This window comes from Triticum dicoccoides, chromosome 4B (genome assembly GCF_002162155.2).
Source record: "Triticum dicoccoides isolate Atlit2015 ecotype Zavitan chromosome 4B, WEW_v2.0, whole genome shotgun sequence".
Lineage (NCBI taxonomy): Eukaryota > Viridiplantae > Streptophyta > Magnoliopsida > Poales > Poaceae > Triticum > Triticum dicoccoides.
This window is the reverse complement of record NC_041387.1, coordinates 612,969,310-612,990,610: the sequence shown is the minus strand read 5'-3', so window position 1 is coordinate 612,990,610 and position 21,301 is coordinate 612,969,310. Positions and strand designations below refer to the sequence as shown.

The window sequence follows — 21,301 nt, the reverse complement described above, 5'->3', positions numbered from 1 at the left end:
TCGCCGCAACCCCTATGAGGCAGGCCAAGATCCCACTTTGGTCAACCGTCCGTTCTGGAACAGGTTTCAGTTTGCCATCTTCTTTGATGTTCTCAAGGCCAAGAAGAACCTCTTTGTCAACGTGCACTCCATCGACACCGACCATATGGAGAAGGATCCTGATTACTTTGGTGAAGCTCTTGATATGTTCACTCAACTGAACATTCTTTGTGTCATGCAATTCAACAAAGATTATGATGCTGATATTGTGGCCCAATTCTATGCCACGATTCATCTCGGGACTGATGAGGACAGGACACTGACTTGGATGACCAATGACAAGTTTCTTTCAGTCAAGTGGAAGGCGTTCATGGAATTGATTGGGGTGGAAGATCAAGGGCTTGCGTCTCCTATCGGCTTTCGCCCACACCGCAACACCACCTCCACTCACAAGCAAGCTCTATGGCCCTACTGCACTTTGAAGATCAACCCTGAGACAAAGAAGGAAATGTATGAGCTGCCTGCCTTTCTGGACATTCTTCACCGTGTCTTCCGTGAGACTCTTTTCCCTCACATCGAGAATCTGGATATGGTTCATTCTTATCTTGTGGACATGCTTCTCTTCTACCAGCGTGAGAAGGAATAAAACACCGGAGAGTCCCTGGATATATCTCATGTTATGTGGTCTGAGCTTTTATCTGCTATCTCCGAGCGCAAGTGCCCGATTTATGGTCCGTTCATCATGCTGCTTATTGAGAAGGCCTGGGATCGTGTCTATCCCAAGGTGATGCTAGAGACTGGAGAGTTGGTTTCTCACGACATCAAGCGTCTAAGGAAGAAGGACAAATGGGGCACTTAGGTCCCTAAATCTGGAGGTCCTTCGTCTGCTACTGCCATGGAGACCGAGGAGGAGGCTGAGGCTGAGGCTGAGGATGATGATGACTATGTGCCTTCTGCGGCAGAGCCCTCTTGGGCAAAGAAGCTCAAGCTCAAGATGAAGAAGTTGTTCTGCATGGAGGCTCACGGTCAGTACATGACTCATGTGGGTGAGAAGAAGGCCCGTAGTCGTCACAAGGAGCTCATGCGTCAGTTGGGTGCCACCGTTAACAGTGGATCTGAGGACCAGCTTACTGAGGAGGAGGAGTGGATTCAGCAGCACTGCCCGTGGACCGATTCTAATGCCGAGCACTTCCCGACCGACGATGGTGGCGCAGACGATCCCGCTGAGATCTGATATTTGAGTCCCTCTCTTCCTATCACCTGAGCCGTAGCAACACTCCCTCTCCTTTTTGGTGTCTCGATGCCAAAGGGGGAGAGAGTTTAGGGATTTGTGTTGTGTCTTCCGTCTTTTGTGTTTTCTCACAGTTTGCCTTTTTTGGTTTGTGTCTGGTTTGTGTCAGTGAGACCTAAGTTCCAGTCATATGGTGTGAGACATATGCTACCTTATCTTTCGAGTATCATTATCTATGCCTATCTAGCTTATGAGTTGCATGCTTATCCTGTTATCTATGTTGCTCTCATGTATCCTGCTTAGGTAGTTGGTCTCTAAAATGTAGGGGGAGCGTTGATCCTAGTATCTGTGCCGTGCAGTCCAAAGCACTTATCTAGACAGCACACATCCAGGGGGATCCCATCTACATTTTAGGATGGTGGGGCTTTGCGCCTATCCTATATCTTTCCTGTTTGTGCATATCTCATATTGTCATCAATCCACCAAAAGGGGGGAGATTGTAAGGGCATATTTATCCCCAAGATGTTTTGGTGATTGATGACAATGCTTTTGCGGACTAATCGTGTGTGTTGAGTTCTTTCAGAGATTCATCCTTTGGCACGAGATGATTTCTTCCCCTCGGTGTTTTATTCAAGACGGTGTAGCTCCTTCGTTTCTCTGCTCGTGGTCTAGTTTCGTAGGAGTCACCGTACTGTCAAGAGGGGATCCGCTTTGGTAAGGCTAGGGTGGAATCAACACGTACACATCCTTATCACACCCGATGCTTCTTTCCGCTTCATTGGAGCTATCTTTCCTATCTGTGCCTGCCTGTCCTGTCCCAGCAGTAGTACCGCGGTCCTCAGCGGTAGTACCGCCGAAGCACGTTAAGCGGTAGTACCGCTCCCTGAGCGGTAGTACCGCTTGCGGTCTTCGGCCGTAGTACTGCAATGGTTCCGGGCTACTACCGCCTCGATTCTCGACCGCTGTTTTTTGTGTCGGGTTTTACAGTACTAGTAGCGGAAGTAGTGGCGGTAGTACCGCTCCAAGCGGTAGTACCGCCAATACTTCCGCGGTAGTACCGCTCTGGGGCCAGGACCCTGCATCCCTTGTTAGAGCGGCAGTACCGCTGGGAGGGAGCGGTAGTACCACTTGTCAGTGGTAGTACCGTCCTGCCCAAGCAGTAGTACCGCTCTGTGCGTGGCTGTTTGGGGGGGGGGGTAACGGTCGGATTGTTTCCCCCACTATATAAAGGTGTCTTCTTCCCCAAAGTTGACTTACCTCTTCCCCCAAAAGCTCCATTGTTGCTCCAAGCTCCATTTTCGCCCGATCTCTCTCCCTAGCCAATGAAACTTGTTGATTTGCTCGGGATTGGTTGAGAAGGCCCCGATCTACACTTCCACCAAGAGAAATTTGATTCCCCCCACTAATCCCTAGCGGATCTTGTTACTCTTGGGTGTTTGAGCACCCTAGACGGTTGAGGTCACCTCAAAGCCATACTCCATTGTGGTGAAGCTTCGTGGTGTTGTTGGGAGCCTCCAAGTGTTGTGGAGATAGCCCCAACCTTGTTTGTAAAGGTTCGGTCGCCGCCTTCAAGGGCACCAATAGTGGAATCACGGCATCTCGCATTGTGTGAGGGCGTGAGGAGATTACGGTGGCCCTAGTGGCTTCTTGGGGAGCATTGTGCCTCCACACTGCTCTAACGGAGACGTACTTCCCCTTAAAAGGAAGGAACTTCGGTAACACATCCTCGTCTCCACCGGCTCCACTCTTGGTTATTTCGTGCCTTTACTTTTGCAAGCTTACTTGTGTTGCATCTATTGCTTGCTTGTGTGCTAGTTGTCATTGCATCATATAGGTTGTCCACATAGTTGCATATCTAGACAACCTATTTTGTTGCAAGGTTTAAATTGTTAAAGAAAAGCTTAAAAATTGTTAGTTGCCTATTCATCCCCCCCCCCCTCTAGTCAACCATATCGATCCTTTCATCCATCAACCTCTCCTTCCCCCTTGCAGGATCAAGAAGGAGGAGACGTCTTCCCCAACCGTACGTGTGTTGAACGCGGAGGTGCCGTCCGTTCGGCACTAGGATCTTCGGTGATTTGGATCACGACGAGTACGACTCCATCAACCCCGTTCTCTTGAACGCTTCCGCTCGCGATCTATAAGGGTATGTAGATGCACTCCTCTCTCTCGTTGCTAGATGACTCCATAGATTAATCTTGGTGAAGCGTAGAATTTTTTTATTTTCTGCAACGTTCCCCAACAGTGGCATCATGAGCTAGGTTTATGCGTAGTTTCTATGCACGAGTAGAACACAATTTTGTTGTGGGCGTAGATTTTGTCAATTTACTTGCCACTACTAGTCTTATCTTGTTTCGGCGGCATCGTGGGATGAAGCGGCCCGGACCGACCTTACACGTACGCTTACGTGAGACAGGTTCCACCGACTGACATGCACTGGTTGCATAAGGTGACTAGCGGGTGTCTGTCTCTCCCACCTTAGTCTGATCGGATTCGATGAAAAGGGTCATTATGAAGGGTAAATAGAAATTGGCATATCATGTTGTGGTTTTGACGTAGGTAAGAAACGTTCTTGCTAGAACCCTATTGCAGCCACGTAAAAACATGTAACAACAATTAGAGGACGTCTAACTTGTTTTTGCAGCATATGCCTTGTGATGTGATATGGCCAAAAGGATGTGATGAATGAATTATATGTGATTTATGAGATTGATCATGTTCTTGTAATAGGAATCATGACTTGCATGTCGATGAGTATGACAACCGGCAGGAGCCATAGGAGTTGTCTTTATTTATTGTATGACCTGCGTGTCACTGAATAATGCCATGTAATTACTTTACTTCTTTGCTAAACCGTTAGCCTTAGTAGTAGAAGTAATAGTTGGCGAACAACTTCATGGAGACACGATGATGGAGATCATGATGATGGAGATCATGGTGTCATGCCGGTGACGAAGATGATCATGGCGCGCCGAAGATGGAGATCAAAGGAGCAATATGATATTGGCCATATCATGTCACTATTTGATTGCATGATATGTTTATCATGTTTTTGCATCTTATTTGCTTAGAACGACGGTAGTAAATAAGTTGATCCCTCATAATAATATCAAGAAAGTGTTCCCCCTAACTGTGCGCCGTTGCGAAAGTTCGTTGTTTCGAAGCACCACATGATGATCGGGTGTGATAGATTCTAACGTCCACATACACAACGGGTGTAAGACAGATTTACACATGCAAAACACTTAGGTTGACTTGACGAGCCTAGCATGTACAGACATGGCCTCTGAACACAAGACACTGAAAGGTCAAACATGAGTCATATAGAAGATACGATCAACATGAAGATGTTCACCGATGATGACTAGTCCGTCTCACGTGATGATCGGACACGGTCTAGTTGACTCGGATCATGGATCACTTAGATGACTAGAGGGATGTCTATCTGAGTGGGAGTTCATTAAATAATTTGATTAGATGAACTTAATTATCATGAACTTAGTCTAAAAAACTTTTGCAATATGTCTTGTAGATCAAATGGCCCATGCTAATGTTGTCCTCAACTTCAACGTGTTCCTAGAGAAAACCAAGCTGAAAGACGATGGCAGCAACTACACGGACTGGGTCCGGAACTTGAGGATCATCCTCATAGCTGCCAAAAGAGCATATGTCCTAGATGCACCACTAGGTGAAGCACCCATTTTCCCCGCAACTCAAGACATTATGAACGCCTGGCAGTCGCATGTTGATGACTACTCCCTCGTTCAGTGCGACATGCTTTACAACTTAGAACCGGGGCTCCAAAAGCATTTTGAGCAACACGGAGCATATGAGATGTTCGAAGAGCTGAAAATGGTTTTCCAAGCTCATGCCCAGGTCGAGAGATATGAAGTCTCCGACAAGTTCTACAGTTGTAAGATGGAGGAAAATAGTTCTGTCAGTGAGCACATACTCAAAATGTCTGGGTTGCACAATCGCTTGTCCCAGCTGGACATTAACCTCCCGGACGAGGCGGTCATTGACAGAATCCTTCAGTCGCTCCCACCTAGCTACAAGAGCTTTGTGATGAACTACAATATGCAGGGGATGGTGAAAACTATTCCTGAAGTATTTTCTATGCTGAAATCAGCGGAGGTGGAAATCAAAAAGGAACATCAAGTGTTGATGGTCAATAAAACCACTAAGTTCAAGAAAGGCAAGGGTAAGAAGAACTTCAAGAAGGACGGCAAGGAAGTTGCCGTGCCTGGTAAGCCAGTTGCCGGGAAGAAGTCAAAGAATGGACCCAAGCCTGAGACTGAGTGCTTTTATTGCAAAGGGAAGGGTCACTGGAAGCGGAACTGCCCCAAATACTTAGCGGACAACAAGGCCGGCAACACTAAAGGTATATGTTATATAGATGTAATTGATGTGTACCTTACCAGTACTCGTAGTAGCTCCTGGGTATTTGATACCGGTGTGGTTGCTCATATTTGTAACTCAAAGCAGGAGCTGTGGAATAAGCGGAGACTGGCGAAGGACGAGGTGACGATGCGCGTCAGGAATGGTTCCAAGGTCGATGTGATCGCCGTCGGCACGCTACCTCTACATTTACCTACGTGATTAGTTTTAAACCTCAATAATTGTTATTTAGTGCCAGCTTTGAGCATGATCATTGTATCTGGATCTCGTTTAATACGAGATGGCTACTCATTTAAATCCGAGAATAATGGTTGTTCTATTAATATGAGAGATATGTTTTATGGTCATGCCCCGCTGGTCAATGGTTTATTCTTAATGAATCTCGAACGTGATGTTACACATATTTATAGTGTGAATACCAAAAGATGTAAGATTGATAATGATAGTCCCACATATCTTTGGCACTGCCGCCTTGGTCACATTGGTGTCAAACGCATGAAGAAGCTCCATACAGATGGACTTTTGGAGTCTCTTGATTTCGAATCATTTGACACGTGTGAACCATGCCTCATGGGTAAAATGACCAAGACTCCGTTCTCCGGAACAATGGAGCGAGCAACCAACTTATTGGAAATTATACATACTGATGTGTGCGTTCCAATGAGCGTTGAGGCTCGCGGTGGCTATCGTTATGTTCTCACCCACACTGATGACTTGAGTAGATATGGGTATGTTTACTTGATGAAACACAAGTCTGAGACCTTTGAAAAGTTCAAGAAATTTTAGAATGGGGTAGAGAATCAACGTGACCAAAAAATAAAGTTCTTACCATCAGATCGTGGAGGAGAATATTTAAGTCACGAATTTGGTATGGACTTAAGGAAATGTGGAATCGTTTCACAACTCACGCTGCCTGGAACACCTCAGCGTAACGGTGTGTCCGAACGTCGTAATCGCACTCTATTGGATATGGTGCGATTTATGATGTCACTCACTGATTTACCGCTATCATTTTGGGGATACGCTCTAGAGACAGCTACATTCACTTTAAATAGGGCACCGTCTAAATCCGTTGAGACAACACCGTATGAATTATGGTTTGGGAAGAAACCTAAGTTGTCGTTTCTAAAAGTTTGGGGATGCGATGCTTATGTCAAGAAACTTCATCCTGAAAAGCTCGAACCCAAGTCGGAAAAATGTGTCTTCATAGGATACCCTAAGGAAACCATTGGGTATACCTTCTACCTCAAATCCGAAGGCAAGATCTTTGTTGCCAAGAACAGGTCCTTTCTGGAGAAAGAGTTTCTCTCGAAAGAAATAAGTGGGAGGAAAGTAGAACTCGATGAAGTACTGCCTCTTGAACCGGAAAGTAGCACAGCTCAGGAAGATGTTACTGTGGTGCCTGCACCGACTAGAGAGGAAGTTAATGATGATGATCAAGGTACTTCGGATCAAGTTGCTACTGAACTTCGTAGGTCCACAAGGACACGTTCCACACCAGAATGGTATGGCAACCCTATCCTGGAAATCATGTTGTTAGACAATGGTGAACCTTCGAACTATGAAGAAGCGATGGCGGGCCCAGATTCCAATAAATGGCTTGAAGCCATGCAATCTGAGATAGAATCCATGTATGAAAACAAAGTATGGACTTTGACAGGCTTGCTCGATGATCGGTGAGCGATAGAAAACAAATGGATCTTTAAGAAGAAGACGGACGCGGATGGAAATGTTACCATCTATAAAGCTCGACTTGTCGCTAAGGGTTATCGGCAAGTTCAAGGGGTTGACTACGATGAGACTTTCTCTCCCGTAGCGAAGCTGAAGTCCGTACGAATCATGTTAGCAATTGCAGCATACTATGATTATGAGATATGGCAAATGGACGTCAAAACGGCATTCCTTAACGGCTATCTTAAGGAAGAACTGTATATGATGCAGCCGGAAGGTTTTGTCGATCCTAAGAATGCTAACAAGGTATGCAAGCTCCAACGATCAATTTATGGGCTGGTGCAAGCATCTCAGAGTTGGAACATTCGCTTTGATGAAATGATCAAAGTGTTTGGGTTTATGCAGACTTATGGAGAAGCCTGCGTTTACAAGAAAGTGAGTGGGAGCTCTGTAGCATTTCTCATATTATATGTAGATGACATACTTTTGATGGGAAATGATATACAACTTTTGGACAGCATTAAGGCCTACTTGAATAAGTGTTTTTCAATGAAGGACCTTGGAGAAGCTGCTTACATATTACGCATCAAGATCTATAGAGATAGATCGAGACGCCTCATAGGTCTTTCACAAAGCACATACCTTGATAAGATATTGAAGAAGTTCAATATGAATCAGTCCAAGAAGGGGTTCTTGCCTATGTTGCAAGGTGTGAAATTGAGCTCGGCTCAATGCCCGACCACGGCAGAAGATAGAGAAAAGATGAGTGTCATCCCCTATGCCTCGGCTATAGGGTCTATTATGTATGCCATGCTGTGTACCAGACCTTATGTAAACCTTGCCGTAAGTTTGGTAGGAAGGTACCAAAGTAATCCCGGCATGGAACACTGGACAGCGGTCAAGAATATCCTAAAGTACCTGAAAAGACTAAGGAAATGTTTCTCGTTTATGGAGGTGATGAAGAGCTCGTCGTAAAGGGTTACGTCGATGCTAGCTTCGACACAGATCTGGATGACACTAAGTCACCAACCGGATACGTGTATATTTTGAATGGTGGGGCAGTAAGCTGGTGCAGTTGCAAGCAAACGTCGTGGCGGGATCTACATGTGAAGCGGAGTACATGGCAGCCTCGAAGGCAGCGCATGAAGCAATATGGATGAAGGAGTTCATGACCGACCTAGGAGTCATACCCAATGCGTCGGGGCCGATCACTCTCTTCTGTGACAACACTGGAGCTATTGCCCTTGCCAAGGAGCCCAGGTTTCACAAGAAGACCAGGCACGTCAAGTGTCGCTTCAACTCCATTCGTGAAAATGTTCAAGATGGATACATAGATATTTGCAAAGTGCATACGGATCTGAATGTCGCAGATCCGTTGTCTAAACCTCTTCTGCGAGCAAAACATGATCAACACCAGAACTCTATGGGTGTTCGATTCATCACAATGTAACTAGATTATTGACTCTGGTGCAAGTGGGAGACTGTTGGAAATATGCCCTAGAGGCAATAATAAAATGATTATTATCATATTTCCTTGTTCATGATAATTGTCTATTATTCATGCTATAATTGTCTTATCCAGAAATCGTAATACATGTGTGAATACATAGACCACAACATGTCCCTAGTGAGCCTCTAGTTGACTAGCTCGTTGATCAACAAATAGTCATGGTTTCCTGACTATGGACATTGGATGTCATTGATAACGGGATCACATCATTAGGAGAATCATGTGATGGACAAGACCCAATCCTAAGCATAGCACAAGATCGTGTAGTTCGTTTGCTAGAGCTTTTCTAATGTCAAGTATCATTTCCTTAGACCATGAGATCGTGTAACTCCCGGATACCGTAGGAGTGCTTTGGGTGTACCAAACGTCACAACGTAACTGGGTGACTATAAAGGTATACTATAGGTATCCCCAAAAGTGTCTGTTGGGTTGACACGGATTGAGAATGGGATTTGTCACTCCGTATGACAGAGAGGTATCTCTGGACCCACTCGGTAATGCATCATCATAATGAGCTCAATGTGACCAAGTGGTTGGTCACGGGATCATGCATTACGGTACGAGTAAAGTGACTTTCCGGTAACGAGATTGAACGAGGTATTGGGATACCGACGATCGAATCTCGGGCAAATAACGTACCGATTGACAAAGGGAATTGTATACGGGATTACTTGAATCCTCGGAATCGTGGTTCATTCGATGAGATCATAGTGGAACATGTGGGAGCCAACATGGGTATCCAGATTCCGCTGCTGGTTATTGGCCGGAGAGCTGTCTCGGTCATGTCTGCGTGATTCCCGAACCCGTAGGGTCTACACACTTAAGGTTCAGTGACGCTAGGGTTGTAAAGATATTAGTATGCGGTAACCCAAAATTTGTTCGGAGTCTCGGATGAGATCCTGGACGTCACGAGGAGTTCCGCAATGGTCCGGAGGTGAAGATTTGTATATAGGAAGTCCAGTTTTGGCCACCGGGAAAGTTTCGGGGGTCACCGGTATTGTATCGGGACCACCGGAAGGGTCCTGGGGGTCCACCGGGTGGGGCCACCTATCCGGGAGGGGCCCATGGGCTGAAGTGGGAAGGGAACCAGCCCCTGGTGGGCTGGTGCACCCCCTTGGGCCTTCCCCTGCGCTTAGGGTTGGAAACCCTAGGGGTGGGGGGCGCCCCACCTGACTTGGGGGGCAAGTCCCCCCCCTTTGGCCGTCGTCCCCCTTGAGATTGGATCTCTAGGGGGGCGGCGCCCCCCCAGGGCCCCTATATAAAGAGGGGGGAGGGAGGGCTGCACACCCTAGTCCCTAGCGCCTCCCTCTCCCCCTGCAACACCTCTCCCTCTCGCTGAGCTTGGCGAAGCCCTGCCGAGATTCCCCGCTACTTCCACCACCACGCCGTCGTGCTGCTGGATCTCCATCAACCTCTACTTCCCCCTTGCTGGATCAAGAAGGAGGAGACGTCTTCCCCAACCGTACGTGTGTTGAATGCGGAGGTGTCGTCCGTTCGGCACTAGGATCTTCGGTGATTTGGATCGCGACGAGTACGACTCCATCAACCCCGTTCTCTTGAACGCTTCCGCTCGCGATCTACAAGGGTATGTAGTTGCACTCCTCTCTCTCGTTGCTAGATGACTCCATAGATTAATCTTGGTGAAGTGTAGAAATTTTTAATTTTCGCCAACGTTCCCCAACACTCACTTCGGTGCTCGTGGACGAGGTCGGGTAGCGCGGGGGTAGCCGGATGCGTCGAGCTCGTCGACGGGAGGAGGCGGCCGCAACGGGGAACCGGCTAGATGCCGAGCGTATGGTGTAGTCCTGCTTGATTCAAGGGACGTAGGCGAAGGATTCGGCGACGAGAAAGCTCCTTGACATCCTCCCAAGCACTGGGGAGCATGGTGGCCGCGGGATCGACGGATCCATGGTGACGTGTGGTTCGGCCTCGAGCGAGGGAGGAGAGATCGACACGAAGGGGGAACTGGGGGAGCTAGGGTTTTGCAGAGGGGTCAGCTCCGACCTAGTAGACGTCGGGGATGCGGCGGATGGCCGGCACGTGGCCATCCGCGGCCACGAACGTCGGGCACGCTGCCAGCACGCCCCTGTGAGCAGTAGGTAGGAGAAACAGGGGGTGTTGGGCTGGGCCAAAAGCGTTGTGGTCATCAAAAGACCCAGCTACACAATAGTTGGTTAGGACATTTTCTAATTTTTTTCTTTTATGTAATTCAGTTAGCCACTGTTCGTATTTACTTGAGTGACAAAATGAATTTAGACAAACTTGAAATTTGGCACACAATTCAGGAACAACATTGTGGTGTTGCATAAAAAGTTTTAGAGCCACGGAATTGTTCAAGCATTTTTAGAAATTGAATAGGTCAATTAATATGCTGCTGGGCCACTTATATTTTTCTAGGAATTAAAGGGAAAGCCAAATGATGTTGGTTACCACATGATAATTAGCTAGTGAATATTTGTAACCCAACGAATAATTTTGTTTTGACAATTAAATTTTTTATTTGTTTGACTTTATTTTAAAATTTGAACTAGGTTTTCGAACCGACGCGAGTTTATCAAAAGTAACCGAGGTGACATGGCATCATTAGCAGAGGTTCACTGTAGCTTGATTATCCAGGCGTCACAGTTAGGTTAACGAGTATTTCAAGATCAATTTTTTCTCAAACTCGTCTACCAGCGTATAACAAACTAAAACACTGTTTGCTTTTTGCTAACTACCCGAAAAATATCCTAAACTGATTCTCGTAACATGCAAAAACAGAGCTTTTGGTAAAAACGACTATTTGTAAAAATTGAACGTAATTACTCGCTATCCAAACAACCACTAAACATAATGGTATGATAATAACATTTTAATATCATATGAGTAAAAAATTTAATATCTTCCAGTTTTATAGAATTTTTTCATATCATACAATAATAATCATTTATTTACAAATATTAATATTCGCAGCGGCATGCATATTATTCACAACATTACATCAATATAAAAAATATTAATAAAATTACGGCGTCAATTATACCTCACCTCCAATATGGATGTGCTTCTGAATGCAATTAAGCGTCAAAATAGTTCGAATAAATATCCGTCACCAGTATTATATGAATGGAGTCAACCTATTATCACATGGACATCAATATTACACACGGAATTTTCTTTCTGCTATCAAAAGTATGAAAATAGCACTTGCATGTATGTGGTGATCACCTCAAAAGGGACAGCGAACATGGAAACACAATTTCTTCAATCACGTCATCTCGGCCTTGTTTGCTACTAAGATGATTATTTTACCTAATTACATACATCATTAAGTACATTAGCACGTAATCGTAATATATAAAATTAGATTATTGCGACATAAGAAAGTAGACCTATGGTTTCCTAACTATAGACTTAGTAATAAACATACCACATGAAATAACATGCCACATGCAATGAACAATTGCAGTGCAATTTTTTTCTTAATTGCCATATGCAATAAACATACCACATGAAATAACATGCCACATCCAATGAACAATCGCATGTCAATACTAATGGACGCAGCTAACATTGATACAACATCTTTAACCTACTCTTCTAAAAAAATAGTATAAATGTGGTATCTGTCGTCTTAAATTTTTTCTAACCTCTAAGCACTAACATCGCATAGCTAATGATGAGCTAAAAGACTAACTAATTACTACCGTGCATGCACAAAAAAATGCATATATTGCAAAGCTCATACCTCGTTCTTCCCCTTCGTACTTCACTTTGCACGGCAAATCCTACTCCAGAAACTCCAAATGACTCCTCCAAGTGCTGAAATAATGCCTAAAGCAACATAGAATACACACTTAGGAACTAATCAAACAGAATGAAAACATCATGCATGCAAACGAAACCAACAAAAATGGATCACAGAGAGTATCATTTCATTAATCTATCATTTCTTCAACTTCATCATCTTCAAAATCCAACTCTAAATCGTCCTAAATCACGAGTAAAAGTGCTTAGAGAGCAAAGGAGAGGAACGAGGTCACACTGAGTATGCGGTCACAGAGAGTATGCTTGCGCACGGAGCTGAAGCATGGCATATAAAAAGGAAGAGGATCCCTGCAGTGTCGGCAGGTCAGGTTAAAACTCATCCTATTGCAAGCTCGGATTCCCGCACCGAGTGAGTTAATTCCCGCAGTGCCGTCATGTCCTCTAAAGCAAAAGCAGTGTTGAGTGACTGATGCGGTCGCATCCGCTGAAGCAAAAGTTGTGCTGAGTGACTGACGCGGTCGCGTCCGCTGAAGCAAAAGTTAGCAGAGTGAGTGATTCCCGGGCATACGAATCACCGCACAACATCGGATTCGCGCACATGGAAATTAGCGCACAGCATCGGATTCCCGTGCATGAAAATCAGCATCGTCAGCATGGGAATCATCGTTGTCTGCCACAGCAAAAGCTGTTGCGCCGCATGCAAGGAGCAAAAGCTGTCACGCCCATGGGAATCAGCGCCGCACAGCGCATCGCATGCAGCAGCCGGCCGCCTCGGCTAGTGGCAGCGAGGCCCACTGGCGGGGCCCGCGGCCTGCACGGCCTGTCGGCCAGGGACAGACAGTGCCAGGGGAGGCCGCCTCCCACGGTGGCGGCAGGGGCCACCTGGCCCGCCCCGTTCCGTTCCAGCGAGGCAAACTGCAGCGATGCCGTTTCACCTAGGTGGCCACCTCCTGTGGTGGCAGCAGGGCCCGCCGCCTCTCGGTGCGGCGGCAGGTGCCACATGTCGCCTGCCGCCATGCCCAAGGGGGTCCTTTTTGGCATTTTCGTCCGAAGGGGGTCTTTTCTAGCAATTCCAGTGGGCAGAGGGTCTCTTTAGACAAAAAATCTTATGTGATAGGTCCTTACATTATTTTGTAGCCCATACCAGGCCAAACTTTGGTTCTTCGTATGTGAATTTATCTATTGTAGCTCTCGCGAGCGACCGGGGGAACCCTAGTCGCCGCAGCTCCGACCGCCTCCCCTCTGCCATTCCCCATCGCCACCTCCCAGTAACACCATCGGGTAAAGCCCGGCTGGCGGTGGCGGCAGCGGCGGGGCCTCTTCTTCCCCTTGTGCACCATGGCTGGCATGAGACGGCCAGTCGAGCGTGGGCGTTGGGCTATTGCAGGGCTAGCGGCACGGCGGCGTGCTCTCTGTTCGGCGGCGGGGGTGCCTAGTGGGGACGTGCCGGTGAGCGGGGGGGGAGGGAGGACGCCTGTAGTGTGGCAGCCTCGGGAGGTCCCAATTTGGGCGGTGGCATGCTGGCGCGGGTCCGACCAGATCCACCCGGATCCGGCTCTTGGATGGCAGCTAGCGGCATGAGGTGATGGCAAAGATATGTCGTGGCCTCTGCGTGGGGTGGTCTGCAGCGGCGTTGCTGCGGCGCGGTGGTTGTCCGGTCTACGTAGGGCGACGGCAGGTCTCTCCAAAGGCGGTTTGTCTGGTGCTCGGATGAGCTCTCTCCCTCTTCTACGGATTCAGCGATGAGCTCGTTAGGTCGGGATGGCTCCATGGTGCAGTGTGGGTGCGCACGAGGCCTGCGGAGGTGTCAGGGGACTTTGGGAAGGGGGCAAGGTGCCCCCTCTGTTGCATCTGGCGGCTGCTTCGGGCGGCTGCCAGAGTTCCCCTGGTCCAGATCTGGCCGCTGAGGACACCAACCCTGCCAAGGTGTCGGCTTTGGGGTGGAAGGGAGGTCTTCTGCTTCGTTCCGATCGACCACATCGATTTGATGTGTCCATGGATGAGGGTGGGGCTCGGATGCCGTGGCGGCGGCCCGGTTGGTGGAAGACGGGGTGCTCATGGGCGGAGCACGCGGCTCGGGTGGTGTCCGGTCACCATGGTCGTGTGGGCGGCGTGTTGACTAGGGTGTGTCGTTCAATGGCGGCGTTGCGGTTGTCCGTAACCCAATCCGGTGACGGTGAATGTTGGTCGGGTTGAAAACCCGCTCTGTCTTGCCAGGTCGGCAGTGGCGGCATTCTGGCGTCGTCTCCTTCTTGAAGGCGCCATGGCGGTATATCATTTGTTGCCGTGGTGCTTCGAGGGAAACCTAATCATTGGATTGGGCAGTGGCGACGCTATGGCGTCGTTCCCTTGCTGAAGGCAGCGCCTTGGAGCCCATTGTTCATCATACACGAATTCTCCTTTTCGCGGTGGCTCTCCCACGGTTGAGGGCCTCGACGACTTCGTGGTAGTGCTTAGAGCATCTCTAGCCATGCCCCCAACAAGGCCCCCCAGGAGATTTTTCGGCCGTCGACGCCAAAAAAATCGGCCCAATCGCGCCCCCAAGGGCCCAGTTTTCGCCGGCTCGGGCCGAAATTGGCGCCGGCGGACCCAACCCGAACCCGGCGCGCTCGGGGGCGCCGGGCGAATCTTTTGGCGCGAAAGAGCCGCGGGCCCTCCTTGCCAGCGACTCGCCTCTCGTCTCGCCGCTTCGTCGTCCTCATCGCCTCGTTTCCCATGGTGAATCAATGCCAAAGTTGCGCACGCTGCCGCGCCGGTCAGCCTCCATTGATGCCTCACGGGCGGCGCAGTGAAGGCCGGGCGACGCGCGTCCCCTCGCCCGCCACGTGTAACGCGGCGGCCACGCGTACTACGCGGCGCCTCCGCCTATATAAGCCGACCCCAGCGCGCCGGAGACACGCTCCTCCACCGCCGACGCGCCATTTCTCCCCCTTCCTCCCTCCCCTCCTCTTGTCGTCTCTAGTTCAAAAGAATGGCCGAGCGCTTCCCAGGAGACGGCGCGGCGGCGAACAGTTTCGGCCGCCGCCATCTTCATGAGGACGAGGCTCGCCTCCTTTTCGAGGCCGAGTAGCCGGTCCCGCCAGACATGTGAGTGCCCGGGGCGTGGAGGATCAGCGCCGGCGGCGTGCCGGTGCCACCACCACCCACCGGGGCGGCGCGGCATGCGGAGATCGCAGGTATCCGCGCGTCCCTGCCGCGGGCGGCGAGGAAAGGCCTGCGGTACACCCCCGACAGCCCGCTCTGGAGCCCTACTTCCGTCGCCGCCATGCTGAACAGCTCGAGGCGACGAACGGCGTCGTACCCTCCGGCAGGCTCAACTCCGAGGGGCGGCGCCGGTGGTGGGGCGTGCCCGGCCGCACGCTGGAGGCCGTCCTCGAGTACATCGAGGGCGGCAACACGCCGCGCCTCGAGTACCCCGCTCCCCCGTCCTTCTCTCGCCGACGTGGGAGCTCATGGACGCCGAGGCGCATGGAGTGGCCCGGGGCGTCCTCCTCCTCGTCCGGCCACTCGTCCGGCTCTCCCTTCCTCCGCCCCGTCAAGCCGGAACCCCAGGACACGCCTGTCAGCGGGCGCACCCGCAGCTCCGGCGTTCGCACCGGGGACTCCACCCCCCCTCTGGCCGCTTCGTCCTCGTCGAGCCCAAGCCGGAGCCCGGCCTCCTCGCGGAGTACGAGGAGATAGCCCGGGGCGGCTTCTCCGACGAGGACGCCCTACAGTGGGCGCGGGATGACTACCTCCGCGACGAGATGGTCCGGCAGCGCCGGGCCCTGGAGGAGATAGAAGCCCGCAAACGTGGGCGCGAGGACGAGCACGGCGTCGTGATCCTCGACAGCGACGACGATGAGGACCCCCCCGTACCGTCCAACCCGCCGCGCCAACCGGGGGAGGGATGCAGCAGGGACGGCGGCGGCGGAGGCGGCGGCGGCGACGACGACGACAGCGGCGACTACACGCGGTTCTACAGCCTCCTCGGCATGTAAAACTGCAAGGGCGGGCGGCGAGGGAGACGGCGAGGAGCAGCCTAGTAGTTTTTTTTTCTTTTTGTAAAATATGTTTAAATTTGGACGAACTCGCCAAAGTTTGCGTTAAATTTGCGCCGTGTTTGTGCCGTGTTTAAAATTTTCAAAAATACATGGGCACCGCGACTGGGGGGCATCACGCTCCCAGCGCGTGGTTTAGCGCCGGTGCGCCTCCAGGGGGCGATTTTTAGCGCCTCCTGTGGGGCCAACGGCTGGAGATGCTCTTAGTGTTTCCTCTGATGCTTGCTATGAATTTGTTGGGATGGTGTTGCTGTTTTCAGCGTCCTTGTATTTAGCCTTGTGTGTGTGGTGTGGTGTGTGTATCGGCTTGTTCAGTGATGGTTGCTTTATATATAAAGCGGGGGAACCTTTTTGGCCATCTTGTAGCACATACAAACATTTTTACCAGTGAAAATTCGAATGTAAGCATAGAACATATAGATGCATACGAGGGGAGACTCTGGCCGTGATCCAAGGCGTCTCACTTCCCGTATCTGCTGATACTAATAGACAAAAGATATGGTCTATCTATCGATTTTCATCCCGACTTTTCTTTCTTACAAAGTAGCCTGGTAAGTGCTCACTGAAAGCTATATGTACTCCTTGGCTAGGTTATGCACATGACTGATCGTGTGATGTCTCCACACCACACCAGATCCTCACAAAAATAACTAATGTTTATCTCCCTATAATCAATCAATGTCAGCGTGCACGTAGTCCACAAACACGAAATGCTTCTGGCGGTCGTAGAAGACATAGGCCAGAGCGGCGCTGATCAGAGCACCGGCACCGAGCAATATCCTGAGCTGAACATCCGCAGGGATCCCGGATGTCGCGCCAAACACCACCGTCGCCCCCATGAACACCTTCTGCAGAGTCTGGAAGGCCTTGTGCGCTCCTCTGCAGGAGGAACATTTCAGCGTGTGCTGCTCGTATCTGTCTAGCATCTGCACAGGTAGTAGTTTGCAATTTTGTCATCAGTAATAATGCCACACATAAGAATGAGAGAACTAAAGATGTGTAAACATCAGGTGTGTAGGTTCTGATGTTTACTTCGATTGACAGCTCGGAGAACTCTTACCTCTCGCTTTGAAAGGACTGTAGAAGGTAATGCATCTTGGCTAGGGCTTCCATACCAGTCAGGCTGGCTATTGCCGAATTTCCGTAGCCATGCCCGGAATGCTAAGACAAATCGGTCGGCCTGTGTGGGTGTGAAAGTGAGCTTTGTGTACTGCTGATTAACATCTGCAGACGACTCCTTGGATGCAGACAGGAAAACCTTCTCTTGGCCTTGAAGCACGATCATATCGCCGTCATAGACCAAATTTGAGGTCCAATGTTCATACCATCGAGGGACAAGCTGCATCACAAATAGCAAAGCAATGTTCAGGATTACACTTTATACTCCAAATCTATATCTATACCACTATATAGTGTGCCAATAGCTTCAAATATTGGTCGTTGGATATGCCCATCAACGGTCAAGAGAAGGCAAATCCGAGCATTATCATCCGTTGGATATAGTTTTCAACTCATAGGATTCTGCCACGTGGCCTTCTAATTGAACCCCCAACTCAACCATCTCATGTGTTCTAGAAGCATCTATTCACATGCTTGTCTGATACTCTAATAAAAAGAGTCTAGAACAATCTGGATTCTATAAAGGTAAGAACCAAGTTGGATCTTGTCCGATAGGATTCTAGGAAAGATAATACATATTCAAATGTATTTTCCCATGCTTTTTATATATATTTAAATGGCGTGCAAAGCACGTACTCCCTCCGTCCGAAAATACTTGTCATCAAAATGGACAAAAAAGGATGCATCTAGAACTAAAATACATCTAGATACATCCCCTTTTATTCATTTTGATGACAAGTATTTCCGGACGGAGGGAGTACAATTTACTAGTATGATGAGTTGATGACAACATAAACACTGTTCCCATTCTTTATATACAGTACAAACCAAGCCTGTTGTTTCCCCTCAGGAATACGGAGACACCATGTATAACCAAATATGATGATGTTGAAACACAGTTAAGAAAACAGGAGGTAAAGTAAAAGCAAACACAACATAAGCATATACCTGCCACCATGCCTTTCCTGGCATTGTAAACTGGAAAAAGTTTCGAGCACTACAGACAATAGAACGAGTTTTCCCTGGGGCCATTGGAATGTTGAAGGAGCAAATCCATATCACCCATTTCTGATCTCCCACAATCGGTAATTTTGTGTCAATCTCTATTCTGCACAGACCAGATAATTAGCAGAAGGTCAGAGTCATAATTTGAGTGAATTGTTGCATTTGGAACTGATTACATGAGCTACCACAGCCCACCAGAACCAGAAGTGAAGTACAAAAAAGAAAAGAAGGATATAGTCTGGGTATTTTTCTGAAACGTACTTGTTCAGTGCATAGCAAGGGGCCTCGAAAGTTGCAGTGATACGAGGATTACCGGTATTTGCCCCTGAATATCCCCATGCGCCACTTGATTCCATTTTGAATGGCAAAGGCTTGGCTCTATCTCTTCGTCCAGTGACCTGTGAGTGGAGTTAAACTCTGAAGCATGGGTAATGCTGCTCACTCAGTCTAAAGTAGATAACCGAGATAAATTGAATTCAGTTTTCCTATGTTGAATTTAGCATGAGATCCCAAGTTAAAAGTTATTGTGTTAACATCACCGGATAATGATGCCAAGACAGCTCGCTGAGTTGAACTTTGTCAGTATGCAAAAGGTCCAAGATAGATGGCTAATATGGTTGTGTCAATCAGCCAAGTACAGTCCAGTTTTAGCATAAGCAAGTAGTATATGTGAAGAGAACATACTATTCCGCAGTGAAACATTCATAATTTTAGGTGCAACAAGTAACTCAAAACCTCACAATACTAGTTTGCAATTATAAAATTCAGAGTACATTTGCCCACCACAAGCCAAAGCCATCGCTAAGAGATATTAATGAATATATTAGAACCAAAGTGAAGTGCTAAACTTGAGGTTTCTTATACTTGCATGGCGAGCAACCAAAATAAACCCCGGCTCACAACACTAGTATAGCTAGCAAGCAAAGCATTCTGAAATCTCGTTTACCTTGTGGTGAGCAAATTCTATATGCGAGGGATCAGAGACGTTCTCCATCAACGTGTCATACCCATAGAAGAGGTCCCTCTGGATCGTCACGGTGGAGAAGGCCGGGTCATCGAACTCCTTCGGCAGCCTGAAACCGAGAGAAACAAAATGGTGATGTTTCCTGTCGACTGAATTTTGCAGTGAAGAAGAGCCGCAGCATATGACCCACATACACTGGAGGCTTGGTGGCCTTGGCCTTGTCCCAGCCATTCTCGTCAGGCCAGACGAAGAGCAGCCCCTGGGAGAGGAGCGTGGGGAACTTGGTGGCGCAGGCCCTGGGCGAGCGCACCGCCCGGGCCTCGGGCCCCTCGGGCGCGGCCTGCGGGATCCTGGTGCAGGCGCCGGAGCCGTCGAAGGACCAGCCGTGGTAGGAGCACTGCAGGCCGCCCGTCTCGTCGATCCGCCCCTCCTGCGCGCGCGCGCGCGCGCGCACGCAGCACCCACTCGTCAGTACTACAGGATCTGTCTCTTCAAACAAACAGAGGCGAGGGAGAGGAGACGAGAGGTACCGAGAGCGGGGCGAGGCGGTGCGGGCAGCGGTCGTCGAGCGCGACCCAGTCGCCGGAGTTGGGGTCGTTCCAGATGACGAGGTCGCGGTTGAGGAGCTGGAACGGGGTGGGCACGCGCGGGTCCAGGTCCTCCACGAGCGAGACCGGGTACCAGTGGTCCCGCCACACGAACTTCTCCCCGGACGATTCAGGCGAGGTGCTCGTGCTCGTGCTCGGCTCCTCCGCCCGCTCCGCCTCGCCGGGGACCGACGTCGGCGCGGCCACGCGGAGGCGGGTGCTCCCGGCGCGGCCGCGGAGGATGCCGCTGCCGAGACGGGAGGCCGGGAGGATCGACGGGCGCAGCAGCGGCCGGTGCCGCGCGGAGAGGAGGGGGAGGGAGGCGGACGGCATCGCCAGCACCGGCATTTGGTCTGCCTTCCTTCCTTCCTCGGGATCGTGTGGAGGAAGGGTCCAAGGTTGGTTCTGGGTTGCGGCACCGGGAGATTTCTCTCGCTCCGGCTTTGTACCGCCACTCGTCTCTCGGTGCTTCTAGAACACCGCCGCCGGTGCCATGATTCTGGCGGTAAAACCGGCCGAGGCGAAGAAGAATTCCGCCCGGATTTCGCGAGGGAGGTTGCGTGACGGCAGAAGCAGGGGCCGGGTAGACTAGAAGTGCATGGCGTTTTCCCGGCGTTTCTGTGGTGGAGCTTGGGCCAGCCAGCCACACGCAACGTCGACCGACCCAACCCGACTCGTGAGAAGGACGCGAGACGAGACCTCTCCGCCCACTGGTTTCAGACTCATTCAGAGTTTTTACCTGGGCCACAAACATGAGGGTTCAGTTCAGAATACGTACTGGTCAATACAATTCATTCAGGCCCTGAAAAAGCAACCAGACCAGATCCGCCCATGCTGGTGAATACAGTTCGTACCATGGCGTGCCATCCGGTCGAGCTGTTCGTTCAGGGTTCAGCACAGCACAAGATCCGCAGTTTTTTTTCTTCCTTTTTCTGTTTTTGTGAATAACAACCGCCGCTTCTTCAGTACAATGGAGCAACGATGACAATGTTCTAATGACTGGACCCTCAATCTATTTGCAGACAAATTACTGATGTACAGTGCACTGAG

The 21,301-nt window shown here is 49.6% G+C and overlaps 1 protein-coding gene across 1 annotated transcript; it reads right to left on the bottom strand.

Moving 5' to 3' along the window:
- Nucleotides 1-17,022: 17,022 nt before the first annotated feature.
- Nucleotides 17,023-20,846, bottom strand: LOC119291764 (pheophorbide a oxygenase, chloroplastic-like). The gene is made up of 7 exons (XM_037570574.1): nucleotides 20,195-20,846; nucleotides 19,859-20,094; nucleotides 19,647-19,773; nucleotides 18,962-19,098; nucleotides 18,644-18,803; nucleotides 17,637-17,915; nucleotides 17,023-17,502 (listed from the first exon to the last, which is right to left on the bottom strand). Exons 1-7 carry the CDS (start codon nucleotides 20,597-20,599, stop codon nucleotides 17,248-17,250), a joined length of 1,599 nt encoding a protein of 532 aa, XP_037426471.1. The 5' UTR covers nucleotides 20,600-20,846; the 3' UTR covers nucleotides 17,023-17,247.
- Nucleotides 20,847-21,301: the final 455 nt, after the last annotated feature.